This window comes from Gymnoscopelus microlampas (assembly GCF_963454915.1).
Source record: "Gymnoscopelus microlampas genome assembly, chromosome: 20".
Lineage (NCBI taxonomy): Eukaryota > Metazoa > Chordata > Actinopteri > Myctophiformes > Myctophidae > Gymnoscopelus > Gymnoscopelus microlampas.
The window spans coordinates 18824085-18847986 of record NC_139957.1 but is presented as its reverse complement, the minus strand read 5'-3'; the positions used below and the strand labels follow the sequence as shown (position 1 = coordinate 18847986).

General features: G+C 39.9%; 2 protein-coding genes across 10 annotated transcripts in view; both read left to right on the top strand.

Moving 5' to 3' along the window:
- The window catches only part of stxbp5b (syntaxin binding protein 5b (tomosyn)), a 38944-nt gene extending 31902 nt beyond the window's left edge, over positions 1 to 7042 (top strand). For all 8 annotated transcript variants that reach the window (XM_084045427.1, XM_084045426.1, XM_084045425.1 and 5 more), the window contains 4 exons: positions 974 to 1139; positions 1803 to 1914; positions 2278 to 2498; positions 4393 to 7042. In XM_084045427.1, coding sequence (XP_083901553.1) covers positions 974 to 1139; positions 1803 to 1914; positions 2278 to 2498; positions 4393 to 4434 — 541 coding nt within the window. In that variant the 3' untranslated portion in view covers positions 4435 to 7042. The remainder of the gene's footprint in view (positions 1 to 973; positions 1140 to 1802; positions 1915 to 2277; positions 2499 to 4392) is intronic.
- Positions 7043 to 9583: 2541 nt separating this feature from the next.
- sash1b (SAM and SH3 domain containing 1b) overlaps positions 9584 to 23902 on the top strand; it is a 66304-nt gene continuing 51985 nt past the window's right edge. For both annotated transcript variants that reach the window (XM_084045053.1, XM_084045052.1), the window contains exon 1: positions 9584 to 10285. In XM_084045053.1, coding sequence (XP_083901179.1) covers positions 9803 to 10285 — 483 coding nt within the window. In that variant the 5' untranslated portion in view covers positions 9584 to 9802. The remainder of the gene's footprint in view (positions 10286 to 23902) is intronic.

The window sequence follows — 23902 nt, the reverse complement described above, 5'->3', positions numbered from 1 at the left end:
AAAATTAGGGGAATGATAGGAGGTATGACATGCAACACAGATCTCTAGCCAGAATCGAACTCGGAACCTTGTGATTATGTGGGCAATGCACTAGCCAGTGAACTACCAGAGCACCAAGGGTCTTTTTTTTCATCTCTAGTTTACAAGAGACTGCTCCACCGTCATTTGTTATCTATTTTCCTTTTCATCGTTTCAATGTATTTTGTTGCGCAAATAAAAACTTATTTTTAACTTATAATGAATGTATCGGCACATAGAGCAAGGTTATGGCAATAATAAAAGAAAATATAGAAAGACGAGATATATTTTTAAATTTGTGCAGATGGGATCATAACAAAATCATCAAAGGGCATATAATAAAAACAGCATACAGTCTGAACAGGCCTGTGATGTTACAGTTGGTCTGTTGACTTACATATTTTAAAGTCTCAGCTGTAAACATAATGGAAAAATGGTGAAAATAGTGAGAGTGATAAGTAGTCTAGACAGGTAGCATTACTATCATTTAAGCTCACCCAGCAGTTACCGGTCTTTGGAACTTGTTGACTTAAAAATATTTTTTTATTTGCTTTTTAAAGTTTTGAAAATTATTGTTTTTTGCCCTCTGCATATCTCTAAAGCAATACTATACTGTAGTGTTTTACAACTAAATCACGTCTGTACACATAGCATTCACTAATACTAAATGATGGCAAAGATATACAGTAAGTACTGTAAAGGTCCTTTTGCAAAGTGTTTTTGGGGAGTGTTATAGGGAGAAAGATACTTTACATGTATTGAACAGAGCAGATTTTTCTTTGGATTTAAACCACACCAGGAGACATGTGGAAAGGGACTTTAAACTATGTTCATACACTGTAAAATATTCAGTGTTCATTTGACTGTAAGAGGGTGCAAATGTAATCAGCGAGTAATTTTACAGTATATACTCTCCAATTTGACTGTATACTGTGTGTCTGTTTTTCTGCCACAGTTTGCCCAGTCTGCGCCCCCTGGTGGATGTGAACTACTTGCCACTTACAGACATGAGGATAGCCAGGACGTTCTGCTTCTCCAGCCTGGGACAGGCCCTGTACCTCACCTCCCCCACAGAGATCCAGAGGATCACCTACAGCCAGGAGACCTGTGACAATCTGCAGGTCACATACTGTCAAATCACTCCCACTTTGTTTTAAGGAATTCATATCGATACACTGTCAACTCTCAGAGCTTAAAAATTAAGGATTTTACTTTTTAGGTTATAGGCCTGATTTAAACACAGTTCTCGATTTATCCATCCATTAGCACATTGTGTAACTTCTGGTTTGACAAGTGCTTTAGAAAACAACTATTATAAACGGATCATAACTTTTTACACTGAGGCGCTCTGAAAACGAAGCAATGGTAGACTGAGGTAAGAAATTGTGGACTTCACATAATGTCACTGCTGTTTGTTTATTAAATAGTTGAACATAGTGGTATTTGGGTCACGTATTGCAAGACCTCAATGTGCATTATGTGAAGTCCACAAAATGGTCACATAGTTAGGCATGTCACCAATTTCACCGTGCTGCATGAGGCGAGGAGGCAGAAATGTAAGTATTGGGATCTGGCAACTGAGCCACTGCTGCCCACGGGTGAAGATCAGGAAGGGACGCATACACAAATGCATGAACGCATGCATGCAAGCACACACACAGACAGAGACCGCTTCATAGTCCCCCCTCCACTTTTGTGGTTGGAGACAATCAGGCAGTCTTCAAGGGGAGCAGAGATTGATCCAGTATGTACGTACATCGTTTGACATGATGTTTCTTCTCCAGGAGATGCTCAGTGAGCTGTTTACCCCAGTGGAGACACCAGAGGCTCCTAACAGAGGGTTCTTCAAAGGCTTGTTTGGTGGAGGGGCACAATCCCTAGACAGGGAGGACCTTTGTGAGTACACCACCTACTGTAGCTTCATGTTACCTTCAGTTGTTTTGTTTACAAGTTCTGTTCTCATTCTAAAATAAGATATCCTAGTGAAGATAATATGAATGGCAGATCTTTTTAATAGAAATAGAGGCCAGCATCAAAATTGATGCAGAGCATTTAGGAAGTGAACTCATCACTTGTTGATGCATTGGCTTTGTACGTTATACATTTGCCCATAAGATAGTGTTTACATTCCCTGCTGTACCAATGTTAATGTTTTTCAACGCTTAAATTCTTCTTCTATACTATATAAACAACGTCAATTAATTTCTGAAACTAATTCCACCAGTCTGACTTTGAACCTTTTCCTTGTATCTCTGGTAGTTGGTGAGACAACTGCTGGTAAAGCCTCCCGCAGCCTTGCCCAGCACATCCCCGGCCCAGCGGGCATGGAGGGCATGAAGGGGGCTGCCTCTGGGGTGGTTGGGGACCTTGCCCGTGCCCGGATAGCTCTGGATGAGAGAGGGCAAAAACTGGGAGAGCTGGAGGAGCGAACGGCAGCCATGATGAACAGCGCTGACAATTTCTCCAAACACGCCCATGATGTACGTTTCAAATCTGGCCTTAATTTCAAGACCCCAAATCCCTTTTCTCAGCTTCCTTTAGAATCCGAGCTAAGCCTAAGCTTTACATTCAAAAGTACAACACACAGTACGTGCAAAGGATAGGGTTGGGCAGTTATAACATTAATATGGTAACCTGGGGTATTTGAAAATGATGATGGTATCCATTTCAACACTATCATAAAATAGTGATGCAATGCAAACAGAGACACAGGTGTTGTCTTCTTTAGAAACTTGTTCAAAGGGATCTGAAAGTTGACGGTTGTATAGCCGGCAAAGGTGGTGCCTCCAATATGATGGCTAGCTGAGAGTCTATTACACTGGATTTTCCCATGTGCTGCATTCTCAAGCAGCAGTACACTGATGATCACCTTGGCACTGGGCGGGATCAGCACCATGGACAGCGGTCAGGGCAATACTGTGTAGGCCTATGTATTGTAACTTATTTACTAAACAATTTAGTTTGTAATGCTGTTCCTTTACATGGCTAAATCTATCTAAAAGAAGGTAGAAGTCATCAAATCTCTTAAATATAGCCACTGTATCTAAGTTGTGTGTGTGTGTGTGTGTGTGTGTGTGTGTGTGTGTGTGTGTTACCTATTCTATGCAGATGTATGTTGGTTACTTGTTCACAATATACAACGGTATGTACAGTATGTTATTTCGATAGACGTATACTGTTTGCTTGTCCACAGATGCTAATAATGTTATTTAGATAGCATGTTGTTTAGACGGATCCAAGGTTTACCTGGTATCCTAGTTTGTTTGTTTTCTTGGCACTCAATTTATTTGACCATTTACCCTGTTATTGGTTGACTAGGGTTCATGCCATTTACTCTGATTGATCTTGTGTAAGTCACTCTGGATAAGAGCATCTGCTAAATGCTTACAGTAAATTGCAATAATATCTGTAACAGACAAATATTATTCAGACATATTCATCTCTGTTAGTGCTATAGCCTACATTATGTAAAAGGAATTAAGATTACAGACACATGGTATAGAGTGTAAATAACACAGTAAGGCTATTTCTGTCAGTTGAAGATTGACATGACGTATGCATTTGTAGATTTGTATCAAGGTGTGCTAAAAAAAAAAGTATTATTACCCAGTAACGCTTGAAACCCACAACGTCTGGTCAATGCGTTTCAATAAGAATCTGCGCCGGAAAACGTTATTTTCCAGCCAGAGCAACAACAAAAAAAATATGCGTCCGTGCACGGTCAGTTATTCATTAACATGGTAGTGGAAAAAAACGGGTTCCGTACACTTGCGCGCCCTATGGGTTTCAAGCGTAATACCTTACACTCTGCTGTGGTGATATTTGGGAACTGTTTGATGATGTGAATAAATGCGATAACTGGGTACATAACATTACCCAGTCATTTAGCAGACGCTTTTATCCAAAGCGACTTACAATAAGTCCATTCAACATAGGTAGGCAAGTAAACTACGAATCACCAGAAGTTTTAAGTGCATTCTCTTCTAAAGCAAGCAACTAAGAGTATACCTAGCGCTAAGGTAAAAGTGCAATATATCAGCTACCTACTTTCTTAAACAGATGAGACAAATGGGAAAATCGAATGAGCAAGAGCTAAAACAAATAAGTGTTTTGAATAAACAAGATCCAATAAGACAAGAGCTCATACAACTAATTGACAACAAGTAGGCAGGGCATAGAGGAAGGGTAGTGTTTCCTGAAGAGGTGGGTTTTCAGCCTGCGGCGAAAGATGGGTACCACCCAACCTCATTAGTGGAGATTGTCTTGTTAACAATGGTGTACAGAACATATCAAGCCCAGTAACGTAGAACATTTTTACAATGTAATGTTCCTTTCTGTTTACCTACTCTCTCTCTTGTGTTATTTCTCACCCAGATGATGCTGAAGTACAAAGATAAGAAATGGTACCAGCTTTGATGGACCGCTTGCGGAGCGATTTGGACTCTATAATGACGTTCACCACTTTCTCTCTGAGGAGATGCAAGTCCCTCAACTTCTATTCTCCATTTCTCTTCATGCGGGAGGTCCAGCCTCTAACAAATCTTATGCTTTTGAGGTTTTGGGGGGGGGGGGTCTCACACAATGCGTTACCTCAGTCACCAGAGGACCGCTGAGGGAGTGGGTGGCGTACAGCCAGACGATGCAACGACACAGGAGAGGAATGGAAAATAAGAAGGAGGTCTTCTGAACATGTCTTTCTGTTTCACCACAGAGGGACTGTGCTCCTTTCCATCACTTTGAGGATCAGAAGGAGAGAGAGCAGGAACTTTTCACTCCCATCTGCCACACCGTCATAAATGCATATATATACTGTATATAGTATATATATATAAAATATCTATACATATACTATACTGCTGTTTTGTTCGGAAAGAGGAAAGACAATTCTATGAAACAAGTGCTCGTAGTGGCCTGATTGCTGTGGTTTATCTTTTCTTTTACTTGCCCTTTATGGTGTTTGCCAAATGTGAAGGACTTGACGTGAGGAGAAAAGTCTGAGGAGAAAAGTCTGAGGAGAATCCGTCCCCTGTTGAATTGGAGTCAGATTGACGCTTTGTTGACTGTTAGTATCCATAGCAACGATTGGAAGAATGAAGGCTATGTCTGTTTTGTTTTTGTACTCTTTCTAATTTATTTTGAGGATTTAATCTCTGATCTTATATGTTAGATTGATTTTGTTTAGTTTTTTTATATGAAGGATTTGTCAAGCACTTAGAACAGAATAACAGATTTTTTTAATATATGAAGGATTTGTCAAGCACTTGGAATAGCAGATTATTGACAAAGAGGTGATGATGAGGCTTGTTGCATCTCGCCAAATAAGGGCTGGTAGTACACTAGATTATCACCCATCATTTGTATGGATACATTTACCTATGAAGGTTGTTCTAGGTGAGACATAGATGCAATGTGTTTTCTGGAAGTCAAAATTTTGCCTATTTATTAGGATCTAGTAGAAAGCAAGCAAAAAAATGACATTTGTGTGCTGAGCATTAAAAATTAAAAATAAACTTTTTTTTCTCCTTCTCTATATCAACAAAATGCACAGGAATGTGCAGGAAATGTTTACCCCAGGCTGAGAGAGTTTACATTGATTTATTTGACAAATGAAGAGTTGATACACTGGAAAGCCCCTGAAGTCAGTGGCTGCAGCTACAGTATAGCCTGATGGCGACGCGTTGTGAGCTTGTAGATTGGTTATTCGGTTATTATTGGTGCAAGACACCGGCACGCAACCAAGTATAAATCGGGTGTAAGTCACACAGGAAGAATGATTCACTTGTGAGTTAGACAGAGTTTGTCCTTAAAACATGATTAGATTACATAACTGTTTATTTTTTTGTTAACAATCTCGCTACTTTTGTGATAAAGACTGATCTGTAGACAGCCGTTTGAAAAAAACTCTTCTTTTGATCATTCTTTGGTAGGGTTTAGATTTTCCACCTAAATACGCATGTGTCTCTTCCAGCACAATGGAAATGGTGTTGTCTGTATTGTTAGATGCCAGTAGAATGACCAAGCACCACAACGTGTCAGTACAAAATTTCATTGGTCATGTTTCTGAAACATCCACTTGAAAAAACTAAACACAAAATATTCTCTTCTGCCTTTGCCTATCATGATGCATATATACTAACCTCTACCTATGTGTATATCTGTGCGTTTGTGAACATACATGTATTCAGGAATATGTGTATGGGCGCCAATATTTATTATACTACATAGATACAGTATATTAATTACATTAGGTCTTTTGAGATTTTTTGTTTGCTTGACAGTGTTTTCCAGTGTGATTACCTAGACTTCTCTTGTAATTAGGATTTTTTTTAAATGAGGTGCAAGGATATGCTGCTATTTGTGTCAATGTAGGAGCATCATTTGTCTGTCTTTTATTTTGAAAAGAGAGAGACAAAGCTTGTATCAGTCCAGATTGCTGCCAAATGTTGTAAATAACAGGACAACTGGACACAAATCTGATAGTGCAGGTTTTAGGCCATGTGACATACATTAGTGGCCATGTTCTTTTCTGACACCAAAGAGTTGCTTAATTTCACAGCGTTGTCTTGTTTTGTTTTTTTGTTTTCTCCTCAAATGGCAAGAGTCAGTCTGGTTTTAACACCGTTATAAATCCTGACGTCTACTGTGTGTAGAGAGGGGGGTGCCTTTGAGGCCATAGCATCCACTCATACCGTCCCATACTGCTGTATATGTATTCCGAAGACAGGAAAAGTGTATTTGATGGGGTTCATTCCAAAATGAGATATCCTTCATGCGATACCTATGTGCTGTGCTGTAACGAACAATTGCTGCAATGACACTTAAACCCATGTAGTATTAGTGAACGTCTTTTGTTTGGTATCCTATGATTATTTTCTTATGAAATTGTCACATCTTAGAGAATGTATTCATCCACCACACCACAAGTACTCAATGTTTTTCTTTTATCAAAGACTGATATGGAACTTTTTGGAGTGAAACCCTTCATTCTTTTTAGATGGCAGAAATAAAACTCATTCTTACTGTGCCGTGTACTACTGAGCGAATGCGTTGGGATGAGCAGATGTGGGGTTTTGCACTATTTTTTGTACCTAGAGTAATTTGTGTCTAGTATGATTTTGTAACATTTAGTTTTCTCTACATTTATCTTGTTTGTTTTTTTAAAGGACCAAAATATGAAAGAACTAACGCTTATCTATGTCATTTGCCAATTCTGCTGATTGCTTCACTTTCAGATTTGTTTTCAATGTCAGTTTAATGATATTATGATATATTTATATATTTGAGAACGTCTGTATATATATATACATTTAATTTCAATTAAATATTAAAAATGAATACCTTAAATGTACTTTTGAGATAAAACACATTTACGTCAACAATGGTTCTGTATAAATTACCCATTGTCCAAACATGAAAATAATCATTCTGGTAATATTAAACATGCTCATCTTAGATTGGAGCTTCCTGAACTCTCAGGAGTGTGTGTTCTCCCTTGGGAATGGGGCTTAGAGGCTTTCAAACAGCGTGGCCTCGAAAAGAAGCGCTTGAATTCACAAAACATTGTCCTAAATGGTCTCTTATTGCACATTGGAGGATGCATGATATCTATGAAGTGTTTACAGACTTGAAACAACCATGTATTATGCCCTTTAGAGATTGACTGTTCCATTTGTATCTAACACCAAGTTGAACAAAATCTATATTCTCATCAAAACATCAAGACATTTTCTACCGTTTATTTTTTATTATTTTCATTTTGAACATGCCAATTGTATAACTGTGATAGATTATATTTATTTCATGTTGGTTTGTACTTATTTTTTTGTCTGCTGGATTCATGTACACAACTCTTGCATACCTTGTACTATAGCAAAGCATTGAAAACTACACTCACTTGCAGTATACTTGTGCAGGAGTGGTCCAGGTTTTCTCAGTCGCCATAACTTAACATCTATCTGTCTTCGAGGATGAATATCTGTGGAGTTGCAGTATTTTCTCATAGTAGACGATTTTTTTACAGTTTTATTAAGATAAATTTCACATGGTTGTCTGACTTAATCTCCTGCCACAAACAATTTAGACATGTAGATACTATATATATATATATATATATATATATATATATATATATATATATATATATATATATATATATATATATATATATATAGATATATAGATATTATTGTGCAATGGAAAATAAATGTAAAATACATCGTGGTTGTTTTGCCTTTTATGTTTCTTGACAGTCAGCTTTATTGTATGTCCTTTAGCCTCACAGCATAATTACAGCATAAAAGTCATTTTTTGGTCAAATTGACATCTGTCTACTTATAGTATTACTGCTGCTTCATTGTGCCTTATTGCCTATGTCCTCAGCCTATCAGAATGCCTGTTACATTCCAAAAATGACTTGGGCAATTATGCTATGAGGCTAACTTATTTGACTTGGGCAGAAATGATTTTGAATGTAACAAGCATTCTGATAGGCTGAGAACATAGGCAATAAGGCAGGATGAATCAGCAGTGTTAGGAGAGTAGGCAAATATAACGTTAGATAAACATGACGTAGGCAATGAGTGCGTTGACTTAGGCCTAAGTATTTTTTAAATTTCTTCTTTCCTGAAAACCTTAAAAATATGACTTGGGCAATTATGCTATAGACCAATTATTTGTTTACAAACATTGAGACTGGATGCACAGGTGATTGTTTCACGCAATCAATTCTAAACATGTATCACCCCAACCCCCTCTTGTGTGTTGGCTGGTGAGGCGCGTCCTAGCGAGAGAATGGGTTTCATTGCACTCATACTGGTTGCACGCATACTGGTTCTTATCAGTGTGACGTCGTCTGTTAAGGGGTCTATCAGGCTGACGATGTTGAGGCTTTTTTGTTGTTTGTTTTTTGTTCTTGAAGCCCACATTGCTACTTCTATAGAGTAGCCCCTGTCCCAATAACACCGACAGGAGGCGCCAGAGTTCAAAAGAATATTTTCAACCAATAGGGAGAGCTAATCCAGGCTTTGCGAATGTGTTGATGTCTGAGCATCACACTCACTGGTGGATGGAGAGGAGAGCCAATAAAGTTCATGTCGTGGAAGGTGGTCTGGACTCTGGAGGGACGGCACAAAGTAAACGGCTGAAACGAAGGGCATTCGCAACAGGTATAGACAATAATCCTGTTTGCATTGATTCAACCTTTCGTTTTATTGAATGCCATGACAGTGGCAGTGTTTGTTTTGTTTGTTCTGCACAGTGTCAACTGTGTAACGCACCGGCTCTATGAATCAAACAAAAGAGACGAATCCCTGTCTGATCGCCAACTTCGGGAGACCCGGACATTTGTTAGAGTAACTTCAGAAATGTGGTAAGCGCGATCAATGAATGAACTTGTTAAAAATGCTTGTATTTTTAAGAAAAGCAATATATATCTATGCGTCGTTGGCTGCACATGATCCTGATGCGCGTACTACTTGATCAATGATTGTTTTGCCATAATAGGCTGACTGTCAACCAGAACCTTTGGTTGATGCGGCAAAGAAACACAGGGCAAACATGATGATCGTGAATACCAATCGTGTCCCCGGTGATCTGCCTACAATCAGAAGATGCTTCTTTTTTGGAGACTTTAACTTGGTACCACAACAAGAGGGAACAAGCGTGGATACAGGGCGCCGGTTTGCCCCGCAGTGACACAATGGTGTGAATTGAGATGACTGATGCTCCACCAACTTATCTTTTGGTGAATAAGGAGGATTAAGCCCTGCTTTTATCCTGTCTCAAGATGAGCCAAGGAACAAATCTTGTTTTTGAATGGCTGTCAACCCTTAGTCTGACTCAATACGTGGAGTCGTTTGTTGACAATGGATATGACGACTTGGAAGTTTGTAAACAAATTGGCGAACCAGACCTGGATGCCATCGGCGTCCGCGTACAGTACCACAGACAAAGGCTGCTCGATGCAGTGGAGAAGTTGATTGAGGAAGACACACATAAATCTGCCGGGTTGTATTTCACCTTGGAGCCTTTGGGTCCCTCAGATTGTCTCCACACTCATCACTCCGAGAGAGAGGATCACTCACAGAGGTCAAGGTCACAAACAGGGGGCACAGAGCGACACCAACGCTCCTGTCCTGGAAACCACAATCTAAGCTTCACAGATTGCAATGACTTTGTGACTTATCCCAAGTTGAAGTTGAAGATATTGATTAGAGATAAACTTGCAAAAGATGGGATCGACCTCAGTGATGCACCCTACAGCTGCAAGGTAGGGCTGGCTATGTTTACCATGAGTTAATGTTAAGTTAAGTGTTGGCTAATCATAGGCTGCCTCATTCAATTTCACGGGCTTCCATTGTGTTCTTTGTGATGAGTAGTGTGTCAAATGTCTTTGATTGTACAGGCAGCCAAGGGCCCTCTATGCCCAAGGGATGATTTAAAACTCGCTTGGGTTTGATAGGCAGATGTTCTCCCTGAAAAGTGATTATACTACAGTATAGTGTTATACAAAAGATTATACAATCATAGGGGCCAAATAATGGGGTACAAAATCATACTTTTATGACTTAACTCATGCACATGAGGGTTGCAGTATATGCAACAAACCCACGACCCATTTTGGTAACAAATCCAACAGCCTGAAGCAAGTAACAGTGACCTACTTTAAAAGTAGACCAGTTTTTACCAGGTAAATGTTTGACCAATGACAATGGCCATCAGCAGGAGAAGAGACACCATAGATGTACTGTATGTATATGTCAGTCAGACACACACATGGGGCCACTCATTCTAGCTGTCATTTGCAGGAAAGACTACAGTACCACCCAGGTCTACTCATCCACAAGTGAAACCTATTTTCAGTCACAGTAGTAGGGGGATGCACAATTAAAGCTTAAAGGACCACTTCGCCCATCTTGATATAATTAGTCCTCGAATCATTTCTGTCTACGCTCTGTGTCTCAGAGGAGGGTTGTGGACAGTTCACAAATCTGCCTACCTGTAACATCATTGGTAGGCAGTTTTGGTAATGTCAAACAAGACTGAAACAGAGAGGCTGTAGTTTGATGTCATTGGTATGCAGATTTCTGAACTGTCCATAGCCCACCAATGAGACACATAGTGAGTAGATGGAAATTGTGCAATCTTATTATGAGCATTAGTGAGGGACAATTATATGAAGGGTGACTGTTGAAAATGGTTGAAGTGCTCTTTTAAGTGTTTGTAACAGGCTCAATTGAAGGACGGATGACAGCCAAGGGTTTTAGTACACAGTTAGTTCTCTTTATTTCCATGTAGCTGCAAACTGCTTGCCCTGCCTTGATTTATCATGTGGTAGTTACTATAGGCACAAGGAAACAAAACGATAAAAAACAGATACCTGTTAGGACAGAAGTTGCACAAGGTGTGTAGTCACACCTAGCTCTGAGTCCCTTTAGTTTGACTCGGGTGCTTAAATCAGCTATCTCCCATCCCACCATTTTCTTTGATTGCACTTCATATCTTTATATCAAGATGTGGGCTATTTTCAATTATAAGAGGCAATCATTCTGAAGGAAGTGAAATATTGCTATCAATATACAATTAATACTCATGAAATCTATAATTGCAATACATCCAATTCATTACAGCTGTAGTTTCCCTGTAGAGAGACGAATAAGAAAGCTCAGAGTCAGACTGTACTTCTCAGCAGGATAATTGATCCAGGATCACAGGTCCTGTGATGACAGATGTTTAGTCCAGGGAAATAAAGTCACTGACAGCCCAGCAGACCATCTACTGTCTGGGGATCCGCTTGGGTTCCCACAACTGCTGTCTGGACCGAATGCTATGGACCTGTCTTTAGAGACTGTTACTTAATGTAATTACAGCGAGAGGGGCAGTAATTCAGCTTTGGCATCCACTAACTCATTGGAGTTAGTGGATGCCCATAACACATTCCGTGTTTGCTCTGAGGCCAGCTGACAAATGGTTGATTGACCTAGTTGGATTGGGTTCAACAATCTGTCACAGTCAAGGGGTTGCCTTAATACTGAATGCTGGATTATTATAATGTTGTATGTTTATGCTTTACAGTGTATACTGTATCACAGTAAATTGAATCCATATGTTTAGTTCTGGTTGCTGTAATACACCATGTGACACACAAGTGATAGCGGATGGCCTTGACATGTACCATAAACATGCTTTAGTATAAATCCATGTTGAGCTGCACTGTTGGATGCTGTCCCAGTAAAGTTATGTTTGAAGAGACCATCGGCATAATGTGTGTTGTTAGAGATGGCACTTTCTGTAGCTGGGAGGGAAGTTCAGGGAACCTGTTCTTACATTCATACTGTTTTAGATTTTTGTCTTGTCTCTGCAGATACGAGTTTAAAGTGCTCCTCATTACCAATGAAGGAATGTGATCTGAGAAAGTGGTGAGCCAGACACAGCTGTCCAGACGGCCCCACGGTCTGCTCAGAAAGTTTGATTTGAGCTGACTTGTGCGTCATAACGCATAATGGTGCCAGACACTGTCCACTTTACTGCGGTGTCTTAAAACATCCAGAATATCATGTAGCCTTATTTATTCATACAGGGCACTAGCTACAATGGCAACCGATGTCACTGACTGTAGTGGTTACCAAGTTATTGATCCTGCATTACCACTGCAAGACAATATTTCTTAATCATTATGGATTACAACAAAAATAGCATATAGTAAGGACTCATTTCTCTTTGCTGTCTAGTTAGTAAACACTAACAATAAAGTGGGGCAGGTTTACAGTAGTACAAAAAGGAATGCAAAAATTGGAAAGGGAATTCAAGTCTGTACACTGTAGTGCAAAGTAGCAAAAGCGGTTGAGTCTATAGCGTTTGGGAGCTTTGATTTCTTTGTTTCGTTTTTTCAAAGCACTCTTCCTCTTGGGGATAGAGCAAATGTTCCGTTGTTGTTCAGTACACTTGTAGTAAGAATTGGGACTTATATACAACGGATCCATTTGTGTATGCTTCTTCACAAAGCTACATTTTGTCAAAAATAATACTTTAATACATTTTCTTTGCATGCTGGCATGCGCTTTAAGACGGTTGCACTGTATGCTGTATATGACTACTCAGAGTCACAGCCACATGTACAGTATAAAGTTCATGAATGATTAAAAGGCTACATACTGCAAAGTGCAGAGAGGCACTTTGCAGCTTTTTTAAGACTATATTTGAGGGATTTATGCTTTATTGAGACTTAGCATTTGAAGAGAGAGAGGGCAGTGAGATCAAGGAAGGGTGATGACAGCAACTCAGGTCCATGGATGGAAATCAAACCCAAGTCATTGTCCTTTATATAGTCAATGCATTATCTGGTTAAGTGAGCAGGTCACCTCTTTGTGACTCACTTCTGATTATGTTCATTCCAATGCATGCACATGCAGCTTTAGCTCTGTAAAAAGCCTCTTCACTTAGTTTCTTTGACTTAATAGCAACACAGACTATAGGGACGTTTGGACAAACTTGCAGGGGTATGAATTCTCTCACCACGATACATATAAATAGACAAATAGACTACAAATGTTTTTACAAGAAAGGACGTGGTAAATTAAGTCCTATGTTTATTGTTAAGAATAGTTGTGTCACAAATGCAGAAATATTAAAACTCCCTTTTGTGAAATGAATGTCTGATTGCATTGACCTTTCACACCGAAACATTTATGTTAAACTGTTATTCTCCTAGCCTTGATTATAACATTTTGCACCTTTTGTCAAAATATGCTTCAAAATCCGGTAATTGGTGGTCTAGGACTCTCCTAAATTGGGATCAACATCGGACCCAACAATATGCCATTGGTCGTGCTCTAGTGTGTTGGAGCCCCTGATTGATGTGAAGCACCTCTCCACTGAAAAGTCATCAAGAGCACATCAGCTAGCTCAGACTGATTTGAACAGTGGTACCAGCGTTTTAGAGCAGCCTGGCTGTTCAGGTTCATCAGTTACTCCATTCATTTGTTTTCACATAATTCTATTGAAGAAGTCAGTTTTACAGTAGGATAAACAATGACAGAACTCTTCTAATTTTCTGTGAAAAAAAACAAACGCACAAGACAAACACAAACCCCCCCTCCCAACCCTCACAAGAAAGTAAATTACATGGTATTAAAAAGTACAGAAAAGAGGGCAAAAAGAGGAAAAGGCGAGAGAAAAAAAAAAAGACAAAAACAAAAGCAAAACCTGAGAAAAAGAAAATAAAACTCAGCCAAAAGAGTATCCTAGTAGATAGGTACTCCATTCATTTGGATCCAGAATATAGATAATGTAGGTAGGCCATGGCCAAAACTGGCCATGTTTTGTCACCAGGGATATCATTGGAAGCTAGAGCCCATGTTTTTCTGAACAAAAATTAGCCTTGATTATAACAAAATCCGGTAATTGGTGCTCTAGGACTATTCAAAATTGGGATCGGCATCGGACCCAACAATATGCCAAAATTTCTGGCTGTATCAAAAATTAGTGATCTGGTATTTTATTTTCCCCTAATCCTAGTTTCCTTTTGATTCCCTCCTGTGAGAAATATTTGCTGCATACAAGTGCCTATTTATTTAGAGAGACCTTGGAAAGAAAGGAAATGAAGTACAAGGTTCCTATTCCCTTTTCATTTGAAAATATAAGCTAGACATTTGGCTGGGTGAGAAAGAAGGCCTAGGCCTCAGAAGTAGGCCTAGGCAATATATTTATATTATATCAATATCTTGATGAGACTAGATATCGTGTGAGATTTTGGATAGCGTAATATAATGACATGGCAAGTGTTGTCTTTTCCTGGTTTTAATAATTGTATACCTTCTTCAAGCTCATGAGACATGTAGTGAGCTTGTAGATCTTTGCTATTTTTGAAAGAATATTGTCACAATAGGGTATTACCATCCCAATATCAAGGTATTTGGTCAAAAATATTGTATTGTTAATTTTGTCCATTGCCCAGCCCTACTCAGAAGCCACCTTGTCTGCAAGGCAATGAATGCCAGTGATTCAGGATCTATCCTAATTTGATCAATGAATAATGGATCTATAATTACGCAGTGACTCTACCTCTCACTGTAGATTCTGTGGTGCAATCAATTCTCACTGAGCTAATGTGCTTTTCTGCCTGACTACTGTAGCACACGCAGCATGACTAGTTCACATGATGGGGGCAGGGTGGTCTATTAGTGGATTAGTAAGGAGAGAGAGAAAACAATTGATGCAATTAAAACTGGTTGCACTGTAAGTGACCTAACCACAAGCACCTGTGAAAAGTAGTGTTCAGTGGACGCTTGCTTATTCACAGAAGATTTCAGTACGTAAGGTCTGTGTTCAAGTTTCCTATGAATTCTAAATCCCATAAAGGAGTATTTATCTTAAACAATTATTCGGTCATTTTTACTTCTACACAGGTCTTGGGTGTTTATTTTTTTGTGTTATAGTATTTAGATTTGTCTCCTCCAGGTCAAAGGCGTGGCCGAAACTATGTTTTTGCCCTTTCCGTCCGTGTGTCTGTCCTTGTGTGTGTGAATCCGTCTGTCTGTGAACAGCTAGTCTCCGGCACCGTTGTACTGATCGGCGTGAAACTGTGCACACAGGCTCCCTGGAGGCCAGGGTAGAACCTCTGCCACAAATCGGCCTGTTAAACCAGGAGGCTGATTTCTGCTCCTGCAGATTTTGTCCAAACATCCGGTACAAATGTGATCAAGACGGATCTGTCGGATTTTTCATATTCCATCCTGATTGGCTTCCAAAGTTTGGGGGGGGGGGCTTTTTGCACAAAATACCACACATCATGAATGCAGTGCCCGATTGCTGGGAAACTCACATTTGAAATTTAGGATGGAGGTTCTTCCTTGGCTTAGCTCCCGCTAAGCCAAGGAAGAACCTCCATCCCAAATGTTTCAAATCTCCTCATGGTGGCGCTACAACAGCTCACTTCATGTTTTGGCCTATAACTACTTGAACCGTAGGTCATGCAATCAACATATTTTTACCCTGGATTCCTTGGATCATGTTTGTGCCAGATTACATTTTCTGCCATAGTGTGTTTTGAAGAAAACGCACTATGGCAGAACATTTTATTTGGCACAAACATGATCCACTACAACAGCTCATCCATAGTGCGTTTTCTTCAAAACACACTATTTGCTACTATTCCTACAGAGTTTGTCCACAACTCACACAAATCTGTGCACATTATATCTGGGGTCATGTGATAAAGATGTATGAATCAACATTTTCAGATTCCATTCCAATTGGCTATGCAACCCGATCTCACCCCAACACGGTGAAATAGTGGGGCGGCAGTGGCTCAGGGGTAGAGTGGCCGGGTAGAGTGAACTGGAAACCGCAAGGTTCCCTGTTCGATCCCGGGCTGGGGCGCTCCCCCAGAGTTAGTGTCGAAGTGTCCTTGAGCAAGATGCTGAACCCCTAATTGCTCCCGATGAGCAGGTTGGTGCTTTGCATGGTTTCCTCCGCCATCGGTGTATGAATGTGTGTGTAAATGGTTGAATGTAATGCACAATCTATGTAAAGCGCGTTGGATAAAAGCGCTATATAAATGCGCTATATAAATGCGCTATATAAATGCACCATTTACCATTTACCAAATAACACGGATTGACAATTCCGTAAATAAACGACTAGAAAATCCCAAAAGCCGTGCATAGGAGCCGCAAATCCCCTCCATTGACTTTAAGTGTTGGACCATGACGGAGGCGCGCAGTCTCAAGCGAACTGGAGCCACGAGAGGTATCACCGAGCGAGCTAAAGCGAGCGAGTTGCCGTGCCGAATGTTGCGACGTTCGCTTGAGCCTACTCAGCGCCGTCCGAGTTATGTACCGACAGGCACAGAATCGTAAATCATGTTGTGGGGACAGCTCTGCTTCCGGGTTTTGCAGCTCCTGTTATTTCACCGTGGGATTCGCGGCTCCTATGCACAGCTTTTGGAGTTTTCTAGTCGTCTATTTACGGAATTTTCAAACTGTTATTTCACTGTGTCGGTGAAATAAATACAAATATAGCTGCAAGCAGCGATAATATGGGGCCAGGAGAGAGAAAGAGAAATGATAATTCCTTTAACAGGTCAGTTCATGAAAGTCCTTGCGGTCTTGTTTCCAATGAGTGCCTGTGAGCAATTAGGGGTTAAGAGTCTTGCTCAGGGACAAATTTCATTTCATCGACACATTTGCTGACCTGGCCTGGAATCGTACCTGGGGCAACCAGAATCTCTGGCTCCCTAGGCGGGCTCACTAACCACTCAGCTATGGCCACCCCTCAGAGAGAGAGAGAGAGAGAGAGAGAGAGAGAGAGAGAGAGAGAGAGAGAGAGAGAGAGAGAGAGAGAGAGAGAGAGAGAGAGAGAGAGAGAGAGAGAGAGAGAGAGAGAGAGAGAGAGAGAGAGAGAGAGAGAGAGAGAGAGAGAGAGAGAGAGAGAGAGAGAGAGAGAGAGAGAGAGAGAGAGAGAGAGAGAGAGAGAGAGAGAGAGAGAGAGAGAGAGAGAGACACAGACAGACAAATGGAATAGATTGAAGAGATAGATAGATAGAAGAGACATAGAGAGAGACAAATGGAATAGATTGAAGAGATAGATAGATAGAAGAGACATAGAGAGAGACAAATGGAATAGATTGAAGAGATAGATAGATAGAAGAGACATAGAGAGAGACAAATGGAATAGATTGAAGAGATAGATAGATAGAAGAGACATAGAGAGAGACAAATGGAATAGATTGAAGAGAGACATGGAAACGGAATAGATTGAAGAGACAGACATGGAATAGATTGGAGAGAGAGCGCCATGGAAACGGAATAGATTGAGTCATGTTTTTTGCATTTCAACTTAAATGAGTCTGCATCAAGTGAGGCTTGAACCGGCAACCTTACGGTCATGAAGCACTCTTAGGTAGCTGCAACACTACCTATAGTGCTATATCTTTGTCAAGGCTGATATCGTCTGTTGAGGATCACAAACTCTTGCCTTCTGTCATGACTCAAGCCCCTGTTTCACTAACACTAAGATCACTCGTTCACAAACCATTTACCAATGAAGAAATTGTACATCTCCTCAGAACCAAAATTAGTGAAAGTAGCCGATCTACAAGCTCACAAACCATTAAAAGTTGTCAGATTGTACATTGGCTATTTTCACAATGAAGTATGTTATACATTGAAAAAAGATACTCTCATTGCTATCTGAAAAGTTGTGAGATTGTAGATCAGCTGTATGTAAAAAACACTCAATTAAGTATTTCATGTTATCTTTAACAATTGCAGATGTATTCATTGATAGTCATGTTGTGTGAAATGCAACTTAGATGAAGTCTGCACCAAGTGAGGCTTGAACTGGTGACCTTCAGGTTGTGGGGCACACATTTAAGCGAGAAGCCACCAACAGACAAGAACCTGTGAAAAAGGAGATCACACAGATCATACAGTTTCACGCAAATAGCTGAAAAATCCTGGGTTTAAGTGTTTTTCAAACTGCTCAAGATTGCGGACAATCTAAGGGTGGTGCTTACTGGTCAACGTGATAGATGTGTTCCTCATTAGTCAAGGCACATGTGTAAGCAGGTCTAATGGCTGTCGGCCAAACGAGGCATGACTTTTGCCTGTTTAAAGTTTCAATTTTCAAAAAATTGCTATAGCGCCCCCGTTTGACCAATTGGAGTAAGATTGGTTTCAGTGATATTTGGAATGGCCCTTTACATTTCTGCAAAGTTTCAAAGAATGGTAAGTCTGCATGTATGTGTTAGGGGCAGATGAATAATTGTCATAAAACTGCAATATTCATTGGCTCATTAAAGCTTCATTTTTTCACTTATGGAAGATATTTTGCAAACGTTTTTTGGTATAGGTCCAAAGTTCATGTGTAAAAAGTTTCGTGCAGATTACTCAAAAATCCCAGGAGGAGATAGGTTTTAACTGTTTTTCATATAATTCAAAATGGTGGGAGATCTAAAGGTCAGAGGTCAAAAGTGAGAGTGTGAAAGTTGTTCAGCATGAGGAGACGCATGTGTGCATCGAAGTTTCATGGCTGTAGGTGAAACAGGGCATGAGTTGTACCTGTTCAAAGTTGTCATTTTCAACTGAGTGCTATAGCGCCACCTTTTGACGAAAGATTGTGAGATTTATTTTTTGATCGTTTTTCATGACCATCTATCATATGGCCGAGTTTCATAAAAAGCGACTGCACGGTTCAGCCAGAACTGCCAAAAGTGGCAGAAGAAGAAGAAGAAGAAGAAGAAGAAATGGAATAATGCGAATAACAATATGGGTCCATGCTGGAAGCCTGGCCCCATAAATATAGCTGCAAGCAGCGATAATACGGGGCCAGGAGAGAGAAAGAGAAATGATAATTCCTTTAACAGGTCAGTTCATGAAAGTCCTTGCGGTCTTGTTTCCAATGAGGGCCTGTGAGCAATTAGGGGTTAAGAGTCTTGCTCAGGGACAAATTTCGTTTCATAGAGAGAGAGAGAGAGAGAGAGAGAGAGAGAGAGAGAGAGAGAGAGAGAGAGAGAGAGAGAGAGAGAGAGAGAGAGAGAGAGAGAGAGAGAGAGAGAGAGAGAGAGAGAGAGAGAGAGAGAGAGAGAGAGAGAGAGAGAGAGAGAGAGAGAGAGAGAGAGAGAGAGAGAGAGAGAGAGAGAGAGAGAGAGAGAGAGAGAGAGAGAGAGAGAGAGAGAGAGAGAGAGAGAGAGAGAGAGAGAGAGAGAGAAAGAATAGATTGAAGAGAGAGAGAATAGATTGAAGAGAGAGAGAGAGAGAATAGATTGAAGAGAGAGAGAAACGGAATAGATTGAAGAGAGAGAGAGCGACATGGAAACGGAATAGATTGAGTCATGTTTTTTGCAATTCAACTTAAATGAGTCTGCATCAAGTGAGGCTTGAACCGGCAACCTTGCGATCGTGAGGCACTCTTAGGTAGCTGCAACACTACCTATAGTGCTATAGCTTTGTCCAGGCTGATATTGTCTGTTGAGGATCACAAACTCTTGCCTTCTGTCATGACCCAAGCCCCTGTTTCACTAACACAAAGATCACTCGTTCACAAACCATTTACCAATGAAGAAATTGTACATCTCCTCAGAACCAAAACTAGTGAAAGTAGCCGATCTACAAGCTCACAAACCATTAAAAGTTGTCAGATTGTACATCGGCTATTTTCACAATGAAGTATGTTATACATTGAAAAAACATACTCTCATTGCTATCTGAAAAGTTGTGAGATTGCAGATCAGCTATTTTCACAATGAAGTATGTAAAAAACACTCAAATAAGTATTTCATGTTATCTTTAACAATTGCAAATGTATTCATTGATAGTCATGTTGTGTGAAATGCAACTTAGATGAAGTCTGCACCAAGTGAGGCTTGAACCTGTGACCTTGAGGTTGTGAGACATACACTTAAGCGGGACACTATTGGACCAACAGACAAACCTCTGAAAAAAGAGATCACACTGATCATACAGTTTCACGCAAATAGCTGAAAAATCCTGGGTTTAAGTGTTTTTCAAACTGCTCAAGATTGCGGACAATCTAAGGGCGGTGCTTACTGGTCAACGTGATAGATGTGTTCCTCATTAGTCAAGGCACATGTGTAAGCAGGTCTAATGGCTGTCGGCCAAACGAGGCATGACTTTTGCCTGTTTAAAAAATTGCTATAGCGCCCCCGTTTGACCAATTGGAGTAAGATTGGTTTCAGTGATATTTGGAATGGCCCTTTACATTTCTGCAAAGTTTCAAAGAATGGTAAGTCTGCATGTATGTGTTAGGGGCAGATGAATAATTGTCATAAAACTGCAATATTCATTGGCTCATTAAAGCTTCATTTTTTCACTTATGGAAAATATTTTGCAAATGTTTTTTGGCATAGGTCCAAAGTTCATGTGTAAAAAGTTTCGTGCAGATTACTCAAAAATCCCAGGAGGAGATAGGTTTTAACTGTTTTTCATATAATTCAAAATGGTGGGAGATCTAAAGGTCAGAGGTCAAAAGTCAGAGTATGAAAGTTGTTCATCATGAGTAGACGCATGTGTGTATCAAAGTTGTATGGCTGTAGGTCAAACAGGGCATGAGTTGTACCTGTTCAAAGTTGGCATTTTCAATTGAGTGCTATAGCGCCACCTTTTGACGAAAGATTGTGAGAATTATTTCTTGATCGTTTTTCATGACCATCTACCATATGGCCGAGTTTCATAAAAAGCGTATGCACGGTTCAGCCAGAACTGGCAAAAACGGCAGAAGAAATGGAATAATGCCAATAACAAAACGGGTCCATGCTGGAAGCCTGGCCCCGTAATAATACCAATAACAAAACGTGTCCATGCTGGAAGCCTGGCCCCGTAATTAACCCCCATAAATACAATTAACTTCAAACTTCATTTTAACTATGTTAGACTTATTGAAATAACTGCTCCTGGTGACTTGTGTGAGAGGTCATTTTTTTTCACTTTCACTCAACTTTTATTTTCTTATCTTTTGTTTTTAAGGAAAATATTTAATAAAATAATTGAAAAAATTAATTGGAAAAACACAGTCCACTCACTCATAAGAAGGACAATATCAGTCACCAGAAGTAGGAAAGTGTGTTTTCAATAAGTATAACATGGTTAACCTGGAATTTGAAGTTCGATGGACTTGCAGTATATCGGAGGGGGGCGTGTCTGATCAATCAAATATCTACATGTTGAATCAAGCAACTTATTCTGGGCATGTCATAATAGGCGATTTCAAATCTGGCCTATTTGCCAGATTTGGTTTAGAGGGAAAAAAGAAAATGACCATGTATAGACCGCTTTAGACTTTAAACTGTTACGTATTTCAACATCTCTCTCCTAAAATCCATAAAACAAGACTATAATCTGTGAAGGAACAAAGTAAAAAAAATTCAAACGTTTTGTTGACTTGAAAAGAGAGATAGATTTTATTGACTTGTAAGGTTTATGTAAATATATCAGCTTATTCTTTTAGTTTCAACAGCTCTGTTCTATAAATAAAAATCATGCACTCTTGTACAGTATTTTAAAGTTTGCCTATGTGCAACCATTAGGTAATTTTATTTCTTATTTTATCAAAGATGTGCTCAAGAAAATGTCTGTATTATTATGTGTATTTATTGAGCTCTTTCTCTGAAAGATTGCCACTCATTGCAGCACGACCAACAAGTTGCCATATGCCTTGCTGACAAATGACAGAGTCAATTGGAGTCATTTGTCAGCAAGGCATATGGCAACGTGTTGGTCGTGCTGCAATGAGAGTGAAACAGAGACTGGCTTGCGAGGCTAGTCATGCTGGTGGAACCCTGTTGGGTAAGATTCCCTTCATAGCTGTCCAAACAATGGGATGCAACAGCCCTACAATCCTTCACAAAACCTGGGGAACAAATCTCACATCACCCAGAAGATTTGCCTGTTTTGCCCTCTGTGAGGTTCCTAGGACAAGCAAAAACAGCAGGCCCCTTTGGATAGAAACGGCTCTAAGAAAAGACATTCTGAATGGAGGTTGGCAAATACACAGACACTGCAGCAGCTGGCAGCTGTCTCTGTCTTTGTCCCCACAAAACAGGGGATTGAATGGCGCTGTTTAGCTGGTTTTAAAACACCAGCAATGGAGCATTATGTGAAAACAAAAGGAATAGGATTGAATGAGAGAAGTGATAATCATGGAGTGAGATGATCAATGCAGAGACTTATGGGGGGAAAACATTTTATTTTCTTCAATGATCAATCTCGTATCTATAAATGTATAAAACATATAAAACTAGACGCGTCGCAATTCCGGGGAAATTGCAAAGTGTGGTTGCGCCGACGCCGGTCGGACTATCATAATGTCGTTTGGACAGGTTTATCGCAGGGGTCCATAGATCACGTGTACCGATTTGTGTGAGATTTGGGAAAAAATTGTAGGAAAAGGAGCAAAAAGTGTGTTTTGAAGAAAATTCAAAATGGCGGAAAATCTATCCTGACGCAAATGGGCGTGGCCTATATGGGGAGCTGCGTAATGACCCAAGGAATCTAGGGAAAAAGACATTTTGATTTTACGACCTACGGTTCAAGAGTTATAGGCCAAAAGGTAAAGTGGGCTGTTATAGCGCCACCATGTGGCCGACTGGTGTGATTCTTTTCATAATAATTTCGCAAAAAACTATTAACCTCCCCTCCAAATCTTGTAACTGTAGCCTTTACGGTTTCCGAGAAAAAAATACTTGAATGGGAGTTTTTGCAATTCCCATTAAAGTGGATGGGGAAATTTAATGCAGAAATAAATCAATATCAAAAAATCTATCCTGACGCAAATGGGCGTGGCCTATATGGGGAGATGCGTAGTGACCCAAGGAATCCAGGTGAAAAGAAATTTTGATTTTCGGACCTACGGTTCAAGAGTTACAGGCCAAAACGTAAAGGGGGCTGTTATAGCGCCACCATGAGGCCGAATTGTGTGATATTTTTTTCAATAATTTCGGACAATATTATGAATTATCCCTCCACATCTGATAACTCTAGCTCTTACGGTTTCTGAGAAAAAAATACTTGAATTTGAGTTTTTTCACTTTTCCATTAAAGCGGATGGGGACATTTAATGGCACTAATAAATTAATATCAATTAAACTATTCAACCAATCTCTTAGCCCTATACACGCGCACGATTCCCGATTTAGACGGTCATTTTGACATATGGCACAACATTGGGGGATAAAAACTGTGGGAGAAATAGCGGTTTGAAATATTGTTTATCTCAGTTTATCAATAACAATAGTCTGGTTGCCCTGTTGGGCAACCACACTAAATATGTTGATGGTGATTGGTTGCACTGTTTGTAATTGGCAATCAGTTTTTTACATATATTCTATGACCTTCAGTTGATGAAACTGTAGCATTCAAAATTTTGATCG